The 12,229-nt window shown below is 38.1% G+C and overlaps 1 protein-coding gene across 2 annotated transcripts in view; it reads right to left on the bottom strand.

The window, feature by feature from the left end:
- The window catches only part of VPS37A (VPS37A subunit of ESCRT-I), a 42,058-nt gene extending 29,857 nt beyond the window's left edge, over positions 1-12,201 (bottom strand). The window contains exon 1 of one of the 2 annotated variants that reach the window (XM_035004146.1): positions 11,792-12,201. In XM_035004146.1, coding sequence (XP_034860037.1) covers positions 11,792-11,916 — 125 coding nt within the window. In that variant the 5' untranslated portion in view covers positions 11,917-12,201. The remainder of the gene's footprint in view (positions 1-11,791) is intronic. The other variant, XM_035004145.1, reaches the window with a different exon arrangement.
- Positions 12,202-12,229: the final 28 nt, after the last annotated feature.

The following is a 12,229-nucleotide window of genomic DNA, read 5'->3' as shown; positions in this document are numbered from 1 at the left end:
ATTTATCCAAAGAAAACAAAACACTAATTTGAAAAGATACATGCACCCCTATTTATTGAAGCATTATTTACAGGAGCCAAGATATGGAAGCAACCTAAGTGTCCATCAGTAGACAAATGGATAAAGGAGATACGGTAACATATGCAACAGAATATTACTCAGCTATAAAAAAGGATTAGTTCTTGCCATTTGAGACAACATGGATGGACCGAGAGGCTATTATGGTAAATGAAGTCAAATTGAAAAAAATAAATGCCATATGATTTCACTCATATGTAGAACCTACCAAAAAAAATGAATAAACATACAAAAAGCAGAATCAGACCTTTAAATACACAGAAATAATGGCTGCCAGATGGAAGGAGGGTGGTGGTTATGTGTAAAATGCAGGAAGGGGAGTGGGAGATTCAGGCTTCCAGTTATGGAACGACTAAGTCATGGGAATAAAAGGCACAGCACAGGAAATATTGTCAATGATACTGTAATAAGTGTTATATGGTGACAGATGGTAGCTTCACTTGCAGTGAGCACAGCATAAGGTATAGAGAAGCTGACTCATCATGTTGTAGATCTGAAACTAATGTAACACTGTGGGTCAACTATACTAAAAGAAAACTTTAAGTGTAAAAGTTCAAACTTTCATATTATATTAAAACTTAGTTCTAAAATTAAAAAGTAATACAGAAAAACTTAGATGCAGCTTCTTTTATAACTAGTGAGTTTTGTGTTTCTGTACCGAATTCATGGCAGCAATTTAAAGCTATAACCTATGAGGTTTCTATCTGTGTCTGTATGTTTATGTGTGCCTCTCTATATAGTAAATGTATAGTATTTTCTACCTCCAGATGGTATTCTTAAAATTAATTTGTAAATTTAGTTGGCTTAAAGATCTATTTAACTGGCTTAGGGAAAATTAACTGCTTATATAAATTCTCAGAAATATAACAAAAACACCCACATGTTTTTCAAGTACTGGGATAATCTTCTAGTAAATTAAATCTAGTTTAAATTCATTGGTTTAATTAAAACAGGCATGTCTTTAGAGTTATCAACATTGAATATAATGCAGATAAACAAATTTCATTCTGCCTGAATTTACTAGTTTAATTACATCTGTTATAATTTGTCAGCAAAAGTAACTTAGAATCATGGCTGATTCTGTCTAACGTCTCATAAAGTTTTGTGGGTAATCTAAACATGATTGTTGGAGCAAATGATTTAGATATAAGTGGGATAAGAATTTACAGATAAGCTTTTTAGCAATTGTATTTTATGGTATATGTGCTTAAAAAATTTTTCCAAATCTCCTTAGCTTGAAATTTTAGGAGTCTTGCTAAATTAAATTAAATGATGGAAATGTGGGTGCCTGAATGGCTCAGTGGTGGGTTAAGTGACTGCCTTCAGCTCAGGTCATGATCCCACATCCCCACATCAGGCTCCTGGCTTGGCAGGAGTCTGTTTCTTCCTCTGATCCACCCTCCTCTCCTCTCTGGCACTCTCTCACACTCTCTCTCTCAAACAAATATAGTAATATAAAAAATAAAATCTTTAAATGATGGAAATGTATTGAATATTTAGACCATTTTCAAGCAAGATAAAATACTGTTATTGAACATAGGCTTATTTATTTTGGTTTATTACAGAGAAGCTGAAAGATATTTAGGTTGTTAATTCTACACTGGAAAACTGAAAAAAGCATATGTTTCTAGAAATTATGAAATGTATTCATAATGTGTCAATCTAAAAAATGCTGGTATTACAGTTCACTACTCTTCTTAGTTTTCACTAGAAATGAAGATTTCTAAGGGTTAAGAATTCTAATTAATGTTATTACAACTACTGCAAGTAAAGGAAACAACTTTGTATGTAAAGAAAGTAAAATGTGTGTTTTTGGTACGAGAAGGAATAAGGAATGGAGATGCATTTTCTCGTTGAGGGGGAAAAAAAAGTAATTTTGTCCTAAAGTGAGGCTGGTTGTTTAAAGAAAAAGAACAGAACAAAATCTGAATGTGAAAAACAAAAAACAAACTTGCAAAGTTTGTTAAAAATGCATCTTTGGAAAGGTCAGAACTAAGATTAAAATGAAAATACCAAAAGTAAGCTGGTACAAAAGCAGAATTTTATTTCCTCTGTTAAAAGGACAAAGGTTTTTTTTTTGGACTTGGGGTCTGCTTTTGATAAGATTGTTGAAGTAGCTTTATTTTTTAAGTTTCATAATGATCTGTGATCTTATTTAGGCAAACTTTAAAACCTGTTTTTGATATTTTTGACAAAGTTCCCAAAACTAAATTCTAAATGAAATTTTTTTGACCTGTAAGACATTTTGGAGTGCTTCCAAAAGTGTCCCTGGAACATTCCAAAAAAATTGTTAAACTAATTAGGCTTATTTGATATATTAAATTACTTGGGAAGCATCGTCAAGTAAGAAGTAATACTATGTCTTCCTCATATTGTAATTGCTAAGACTGTGGCTATATGTGCATAAAGTTCATTTTACTTCTACAAAAACTGGCCCCACATTGCCAGATTTTTGCCATCCTGATGTCCTTGTAACAAGGCAACAGTTTGCTCCTGAATCAGAGAAATTAAGATTGGTCAGTAATGGCTGTAAGATAAATGAACAGTTGGGGCTATGGGAAACCAAAGATGGCTGCTTGGTAATTCTCAACTCGCAGGCAAACCCCATTTTTCAGTTTTTGCATTCCTTCACCCACCACAGTGCATTTAAGATGACTAAAATTGTGAATTAACACTGATGGGGATGATTTCTACCAGTCAGGTCCATAATCCTGGAAAAATAATTTTTGTCCCAAGAGGCCGCAGATCTCTCTCTGGACTCTGTGGACACCTGCAGCTGGATTTCATTCAACTGCCTCTCAGTGTGGGTGATCAATACGTTCTTGTTACTGTATGTATGGGTTAAAGCCTTCCCCTGTTGCAAGGCTAATGCCCTCCCAGTGGCAAAGAAAAAGGGGAATGTTTCCCAGTTAGGGTATACTTTCCACAATATCCAGTCAGTGATCAAGGCACCCACTTCACTGGACAAATTATTCAAGCCTTCATGAAAACTCTGCAAACTTCCTGGAATAATCACAATCTCTATCACCTTGAACCAGACAAGGTCAAGAGAACTAATGAGATCCTTAAACTTAAAATTTCCAAACTTGAAACTACTGGACCTCCCTGACCTAATGTATTGCCTTTGATCTTGTAGACTATTCACAGTATCCCATTTGGAAAACACACTCACTCCACACAAGATAGTTACTGGCAGACCAACGCCTATTGGTATACAACCTTCTGTTGATCCTGTGTCTCATGCTAGTATGACCAATGACTATAAATGTCTAATGTCTTATGCTCAAGCCTATCATCAACAGGCTAAAAAATCCTTCCCAGGTCCCAATTCTCTGGTTATAGTCTAGGGCCTGGTGACAGAGTATTCTGAAACCAGTATTAGAGGAAGACAGCACTTGTCTTGTTGGAAGGATCCTTACTAAAGTGCTCCTGACCACTGCTCCAGACCTCTGAATCAAATTGACAAGGAGTAGCTGACATTGAGGTAGACTGTTTCTAAAATTACAAGACAACAAATCAAGGCTTCATACTTTAACTAAACATGAAACCATGAAACCTCTTCTTTTTTTGTATCCTTTATTCTGGCATTTGCTTGCAAAGATAACACCTTCATCTTTATCTCCCTGGCCATTGCTAAAGGGAGTAACCTCTGGAATGTAGAGAAGACTTTTATTTCAGGCTAGCATTTCACAAGCAAAATAAGACATCTCAATGGTTGACTCTCCTGAGTTTCCACTGTTAAGTTAGAAAGGACCTACCAGGAGGCTTTCATGATTTAGCGCTCACTCCTTTTGGCAGGTCCTTACCACCCTGGCTAGGCATAAAGGTAAATGAGATTATGATCAGGAACTTCTTAATTCCTGAAATTGCAGAATCCACTGCTAAAGCAATAGCTGTCCAGTAAAAACCCTTACATTCTCTGGCTAAAGTTCTTTCCCCCCCCCCCCCCAAAGTTCTTGACAATAGGATAGCCCATGATTATCTTTTAGCTGAGTAAGGTTATCTGCTGTGAACAACATCACCTGCTGTTTGCCTGTGGATTAATACTTCTGGGGTAGTTGAAACTCAACTGTATAAAAACCACTGAGCAAACCACTTGCCTTAAAAGAGCGACTCCTTCAACAGGGTCTTTCTTTGACTGGTTTGGGTCTTAGGGACCATGGCTCCAAAGTGCACTCCAAAAACTGGGAATTATCCTGTTTAGGGTTATCATAAAAATCTCTCTAGTGCACCGTATCCTTTCAAAAGCTTTAAATGTGTATTTGCAGCTGCTAACTACCAAGTGGATGATCTCCGAGACCAGAATCTTACAGTCAAAGTGAAGAGGATAATCCACTTCTGTGACCTGTGAACACTGTAGGCAGATATGGCTAAAAGTCCCCAGAAAAAGAAAGATGAGGCATAGCTTTGGGGACACAACAAAAGTCATTTTAGGCCCCCAGCTATTTTTATGACCTATGCCCCATCAACTGGCTCTACGTGACCAAGAGCACTTCTTGCAGAACTGCCTAGAAGCCACTGGAATTGCAAAGGAATGCAAAAGCCTCAGGAGTTAAGGATTTTAAGGAAACAAAAAGGAATGCAAAAAGCAACATTCTCTACCAGGCCAGGAAATAGCCCAACCATATCAGAGACAATAAATCAATGGTAAAACTCCCAGTGCTGGTTCAAAAGTGAAAGTTGACCTAAAGTGCATTCTTAAGTCTTTTCTTTTTTTGCAGGATTTGCCTCCTCCAGCCCCTCCCCCCCCACCCCCGCACTCAGACAAGGGACTAACCGGAGCCAGAGAATTAATGATGCTGACCCTTGCTGGCCCTACTAACTTCAGTCAACTAGGAACTTGGACTCTGTCAACTTAGGATGACTTTTGCCCTAATTCGGTACTGAACTCTCTCCTTTAACAAGTCCCTCCACCAATATGCATGTACCCTTAGCTTAAAACTTCCCTAATTTTGTTGTTCGTAGAGACACTGCTTTGAGAAACCCCAGTGTTTTCCTTACCTGTTGCAAGTAAAATTCTTCCTTTTCCACTCTTTGGCATGGTTGTGTCTTTTGACGATGCCCACCAAGAGGTGAACCCAGTTTTGGGTTACAATATCAAGGTGTTAAGCAAAAAAGTCATGACCTATGGATGTCATAAAAAGGAACAACAAAAACTTGGATTCAGAGCCACAGCTGAGAGTGGTGCTAATTCCTTAAATTTTGACCACATCTCTTAGTTAAGCTGAGAGTCTGATCAAAAGGGGAGTAATTGTTAAAAAGAAAACCAAAAGGCCAAAATGGAGCTTCTGATGCCAAGTCACCTTGCCTCCAGAAAATTCCTGATCAGCACCAATGAAGTAATCTGTCATATGGGCCCTCTCCATCCCCCAAAAGGAAAATAAATAATCCAATAAAACTCCTTGCCCTTCCCCCAAGGGAGGGTGACTTTACCTGGAACAAAGAACAGTTCTTTCCTTTTGCTAATAACTTCCTTGCCCCACTCTCTTTCCTCAAAAACCTTCCATTTCGCACAACTCCTTGGAGCTCCCCTCTACTTGCTAGATGTGAGGCCGCCCAACTCATGAATCATTAAATAAAGCCAACTAGATCTTCAAATTTAACTGCTGAATTTTGTTTTTTAACAGCCTGTTGACACTTTCCATTAGTCGCATCACCATCTTCTGTGAAAACCAGGCCATTAAGCTAAGGAGGCTGGGCTTTTCTGGACAAGAGCTAAGACACTACTGAAAGGAATACACGGTCATATCTGAATTTTAGAATGATTACTCTGGTGGCCATGTGGAAAAAAAAATTAAGACTGAAGGCAGAGAAAATAGAGCCCAGTGGGAGTAGGGATGGACTGAGTGGAAACAGGATGACCAGGTTTTTGGCTCAGGTAGCAGACAGCAGATGGCTTGGAAGGAGTTAAGGGACAGGAGGGGAAGAGTACATGTGGCTGGATTAAACTAGCAATGGAGAAATGACCGCTTGTGTGGTTAATTCTTTTAAGCAAGTATGGACTGATACTACTAAGGGGAAAATTAACTAGAGAGAGTACTTGAGCTGTTATGATCTACACAGGAAAAATTTTCTTAAATGGTTAATATGACATGTCATACTCTGCAATTGTAATTTTTAATTACAGGTTATAAATGGACTATATGATTTAATGTATCAAATTAAGATCCACTTAATTATGGGACTGTTTGACATACATAATTTTAAAGTTCATTCCAAGAGCGCAATGTCCCTTTATAGAGTCACAGTGTTGACATTTTGTAGATTTCTATAGCTTCAACAGGCACAGCAACTTCTTGTAGGATTTTTTATTGCAACAAGCTAAGGTGATTTCCTTCCACAAAGAAGTTTTACTCTCAAATACCTATAAAAGATAACATACTGTTGTTTGTAGCACAAAAGGGAGTAACCGCAAACTGGGAAAATGGAGAAAGGAAAGCCCAGTAAATGAAGCAGCTACTTTTCAGTCAAAGCAAATGTTGCTTTGTGGAGTAACTGTTGTCAGATCTTCCACATATTTCTATTTTAAAAGAAAAGTTGCAGGGGGCAGTGGCTATATGGAAAATCTCTAAACCTGCTACTTAATTTTGTAGTGAATCTAAAACTGCTCTAAAGTCTTGTTCTTTTTCAAAGTTGAAAATTTGGATATTTTAATGAAAAATCCCAAAGTATAAACGCCAGCAATGGATCCATATTTTAAAAAATATGTAATATTGAACAGGTTAAAACACATACACATATCTTCTCATTGCAAATTTGTTGTTACCATCTTTGTGTATGAGTCCTTTTGAGCCAACAATAAAATCTATAGAAAAAAAATTATGGAATTTAAGCTTACTCAGAAACCCATGAGTTTAGAGGAGAAAGTTTTATTAACTGTGAACAAGGTGTTAAACTTAACAGCTATACGGTAGACAACTATACAGTAGCAGACTCTCCAAGGAAGTTATAAGGCTAAAGGTTTGGGCAATCAGAATGAATAATGGTATCCAGGGACTGGAAGCAAAAGAAAAATCCAAAACAATTTTTAAAGACTATGCAGATTGGCACCATTATTTTTAAGAAACAAAAATAACTGCTATTTACCAAGTACCTACTAGTTTCTTTACATGTATTATATCTAAAATCCTTCAAAGCAGGTACATTTCATTTGTGAGGAGACTAGCTGAAATGGACTTGCTTACTGAATGGCAAGTCAGAAGTATTCCTGCCAGAGGCAAATGAGCTGTAGGTGAGCTTGTGAGGGATTCACAAACAATAAGCTGGGCAGAAGCATGCAGGCTAAGAGGCAAAGGTTCCATGCATATTGATTCTATGCAGTGGAAAGAAGGCATATAATTTGTCATATGCTTACTATGTGCCAGGTACTCTAATAAATGCTCATAAATATCACTCAAATATTAAAAATCTTTCATGATAGGAATCACAATTCCTGAATTTACAAATGGGAACTGGAGGCTCAGAGAAGTTGAGTAACTTGCCAAAGGTCACATTGCTATCCTGTGTTGGAGCCAAATTAGAATCCAGGTCAGATGAGAGACGATGGACTCTGAAAAACAAACTGAGGGTTCTAGAGGGGAGGGGGGTGGGAGGAGGGGTTAGCCTGGTGGTGGGTATTGAGGAGGGCACATTCTGCATGGAGCACTGGGTGTTATGCACAAACAATGAATCATGGAACACTTCATCTAAAACTAATGATGTAATGTATGGGGATTAACATAAGAATACAAAAAAAAAATAGAATCCAGGTCAGTCTGATTACAAAGCTTTCATTCACCTAGGTCATGCTGCTTTTCCTAAGGGCAATAATTTTTTGCTGACTTCCATTTATGTTGCTCAAATTCATTTTGTCTTTTATCTCTAAGAGAGTGCTCACATCCAGGAACCTGAGGAAGCAACACAAACTTTCACAGTTGGGCAGGGCAATAAGAGATCAGGCAATTGATCCTCTTACTTCAAGGGTCCTAGCCTAAGGCGTATTAAGGTTATGTTGCCATGCCAGTTAATGGTACAGCAGTGTCTCCTAACTTCTGGTTCAGAGCCTCTTTCATTAAGACAATTCATGGAGACTATTCATTGTAATAGAGTGAAAGAGAAAAGAGCAATTCTGACAAACATAATAACTCCCAAATTAGATTTCCTTATTATATATAAAATAAAAATAGCACAGAATTACTATGTAATTATTAAAATGAATGCAGAAGTCCTTTACTTGAGAGAGCTGATACCCCTAAGTAAAATGCAATAAAGATTACTATTTGTAAAACTTTGAATTTACATAGTTAATTACCATTCCCAACACAGCTCCAGGTTACTGTTTTAGAGCTAAGGAAATAAAAGAAGCTAATTAACTTAAATATTGTTAAGAGAGAAGCCAGGATAGTTAGAATGGTTAACTGTTAAGAACATCAGTTTTTAGTATTTTCTGATTGTAGTACAATGCAGGGAAATAATTAACAGCTTCACTTCTGAAGAATCTTTAAATATTGGGATAAGTGAGTATCACTTGGGATATTTTCAATTGCAAGTAATTGAAAACCCAGGTTCAAAGTGGCTTAAACAGCAGTGAGGGGTTACTAAACTTAAAAAGGACTAAGTCCAGAGGCATCAAAGGTTCCAAGGCTGGTTAATTCAATTTCACATCATTATCATGGACATTCCATCGTTCTACTCTACCACATTCAGTAGTCAGCCTGTTTTTCATGATCCAAGCCGTTCCAGATGGCCCATGTAATAATATCCAAAACATAAGAATTTCCTTTCGAACATCTCTATTATTCAAAAAATGTTTTGAGCAGCTCCCCAGCAGATTTCTCCTCCAACTCCCATTGAAGAAGCTTAGGTCAAGAGTCCCTCTTCCACGATAACTGGCAGTGAATGATTGCCATAAACAATCGTTATTTGAGCTCGGCCTCCCTCAGGTATATCATTCTGCATACTGGGAACCCAGATAAAAACTGTTCTTTCAAGAGTCAGGGAAAATGGATTTGGGTGGGAAAGCAAGAGTGTCCTTCAAAGTGAACTTCTTTAGGAAGCAGAAGAAACAACAGAACTAATTCTACTCCTGCCCACAAAGACAGGAATGTTAGTGGTAAACTGAATATTGTGATAACTGTTATTCAGAAGGTGGAATATATTCCTTGAGCCTAGTCTACATAACTTCCAGTTTCCATTTTCATAGTAGACAAACATGTTATGCTTTGGTTAAAACTTTTGTTTGTCATCTATGACAGTTTCCCATTTGCCCTGCCTACCAGTAAGATTAACATGAGGAAATACACATAAAATTCAGCTAACCTTTAGGAGAGGCCTGATAAAGATGAGGTAAGAATTTCTTAAGGTAACTAGAAAAGGAGTTTACATTTATTTAAGGAAGGGACTCACACAGACTAGTTCCTAAATGGAATTTTTTGAATTATAAGGAGTTAAAAAAGGTAAGAATTGGAAGGTATAAGAGAGAATAGGGTTACCGAGGAGGGCAGAATTTGAATACTTTCCTTGTTAAGGAAGAGCTGTTGACCTTATATCTGAAGAAGGGATAGAGTATGAAACATCAGGGAAGTGGGCCCCATGCAACAAGATATGGATATTCATAATTTAGGAAATTTTTATATTATTCATTAAAATATCATCTGAAACGTTCTTTCAACTTTTGCAGAATGCACCTTCAAAATCACCAATCACAGTGTCTTACTGCACAACAATCTTTAAGTGTAAGTTATAGTACTGAAATTTGGCTACCCAAGCAACGTATTATCATATACTGCATACATAGATCATTTTTACCAGCTACCTTTAAAATGTATGTCATGAGTTCAAATGGCGGATTTAACAAGAATAGATGGATGACACTTTTTTCTGGCATCGTACAATTCCTTGAAAACTGAAAGTATATGACCTAACTGTCTCCAAAAGTATCCAAGTATAGTTTATAAATGTGAAATATTTCAATAAAATAAAACTACAAGTATTTTTATAAAAAAACTTTAAAGCTTAAGCCAATTCCAGAACTTCTTAGATTAGCAATTCTTGTTTTAGGATGTCACCTTATTTGGGAGGCCAAAAAAACACACAAGAAATTTCAGATTAGTCACTTCCCTCATTTACTAACCTTAGCAGTAAGAAGCTTTAGAGTATTTAAGAAGTTCAACTCCAATCTTAAAGAATAAAAATTTGCCAGCAGTGAGAATATTTAACAGGATACACTAAAGGCTTAAAAGCAATTAATTCCAAAGGTGTGGTTCTAAAAAGTATTCTGGTTATACTAGTACTAGTACAGTATATAAACAATCTTCCAAGCTGATACCTTCTAAGGAGACAAACTTTTGTTATGCTTGTTCAAAATGAGTCAACTTATTTTATAAGCATATCTTGTAAGAGTAGCTCTTACAGGTTAGTACAGAACATTATTTAGAAAAAAACTGACTTGGAAAAAAAAAAGGAAAAGAGTAAGATTGACTTGAAGAACTCTGTGAACTCAATTTTCCAGAAAGAAAGCCATCATTAAAACAAATAGCATGCCACTCTTCTGTTAAATACCATAAATTTTCAGCTTTTGAAAGTTCTGAACAAGCAGAATTGAGACAAAGAATCAAGAAACATCTGAAGTTCAATCAGCAATAGCCCTTGTTTTAGCCATACTAACTTTGCAGTGAATTTTTCTTTTAACAACATATTTAATTTAAAACTACTCTACACTGTAACTTACTTGCTTGGGAAAAATTATTAAAAGTAACAGATAAAATGCTCCCCAATAGTTCATTCAACAGGAATTAAAGTCTCATAATATATGTTTTTGAAATGTATGAAAAGTCTATTTAAAAAAAGAGGGTTGACTGATGTTGGCATCTTTACAAAGACATGCTGTGACACTGTTAAGAAAATAAACTTGCACAATCCATAAAAGGAGGCAGTTCTAATTTTTGTAAACCATTAGAAGCCACAAAGATTTGCAATATAAAAGGCTGAAGTTTACAGTAAATAATTTGAAATAATTTGAATTGCAACATATTTCTAACCTGACCATGCTGAAAATGAACAACTCGTAAGAAGACAACAGATTAACATGAATATAAGGCAATTCTCGAGTGTGGGAATAAGAATAATAAAATGAGATGCAGAGACTAGTAGTTTGCCAGATTGGGACGAGGCTGCTGAAACCGGGTAAATCTTAAAAGACTTAAGAAGATTGAGTATGTCACTCCCAACCAAAAAGAATTCACTGATAAAACCTCTGGCTTCTCTTTCATGTTACAACAACTCCCCCACCCCCCAAATTTTACACTCTGTGAAACCTGGAGTTCACTCTTTACGATTCTTTTTAGCCAAGTACAGTACTTTAACAATTCTGCTAACGTGGCAATCAGATGGGCAAAGGGAAAGGCTAGTGAGGAAGCAGAGCAAAGCAAGGGCTACTGGATACAGACCCTAAGACAGATTACAGCCAGAAGTGATGTGTCAGGAGGGATGAACAACTCAGAATTGGAAGAGCTGAGCCGTGGTGAGGCAGGAGGGAGGGAGGGAGAAAGGATCCGGAGAAAAATCCAGAACATGGGTCAGAGATAGAAGAGCAAGCGTGTGACCCAAGACGAAGGGAGGTATGTCAAAAGGAGGCAGCTGGCGGGCAGCAGGCCTGAGGAGCTATGCGAGGCTACGACCGGCCCACCCTCCCGCCCTACTTTTTCCTCCGGTCGGAGAGGCAGCGACCAGTCACCTGGAGTGTGAATTCCGGAGGGACTCTATGAGGCGCTGCTTCTGCTGTTGGAGGCTGGTGAGGCCACCGGGGGACCCAGCTGCGGAGGAGGAGGCGCTCTTGGTCAGGGGAAAGAGCCAGCTCATCCTCCACGGGTCCCCGGGCCCGAGGCCCTGGAAGGCTCCGGCCTGCTTCTCCCAGCTGCTCAACCCGGCAGTTCCCCAGCGACAGGAAGAGCAGTCCGAGACGCCAGGGTCCCAAGTGCTGGGGGGCGGCGTCTTCTCTAAGCAAGCCCGGCTGAGGGGTCCTTGGGTTCTGGGCGAAACACTATGACTGTGCGCAGCTAGAGAGAGGAAAGTAGCCGCCCGGGACGGGGAGCTCTACCTTCACGGTCCCGACGCCCAAACCAGTCAGCGCGGTAGCCTGACAGCCAAACGCTCCACCACCCCCGCTTCCGTC

The sequence above is a fragment of the Mirounga leonina genome, unplaced genomic scaffold (genome assembly GCF_011800145.1).
Source record: "Mirounga leonina isolate KUSES-001 unplaced genomic scaffold, KU_Mleo_1.0 Mir_128, whole genome shotgun sequence".
NCBI lineage: Eukaryota > Metazoa > Chordata > Mammalia > Carnivora > Phocidae > Mirounga > Mirounga leonina.
This window is presented reverse-complemented; position numbering and strand designations above follow the sequence as displayed.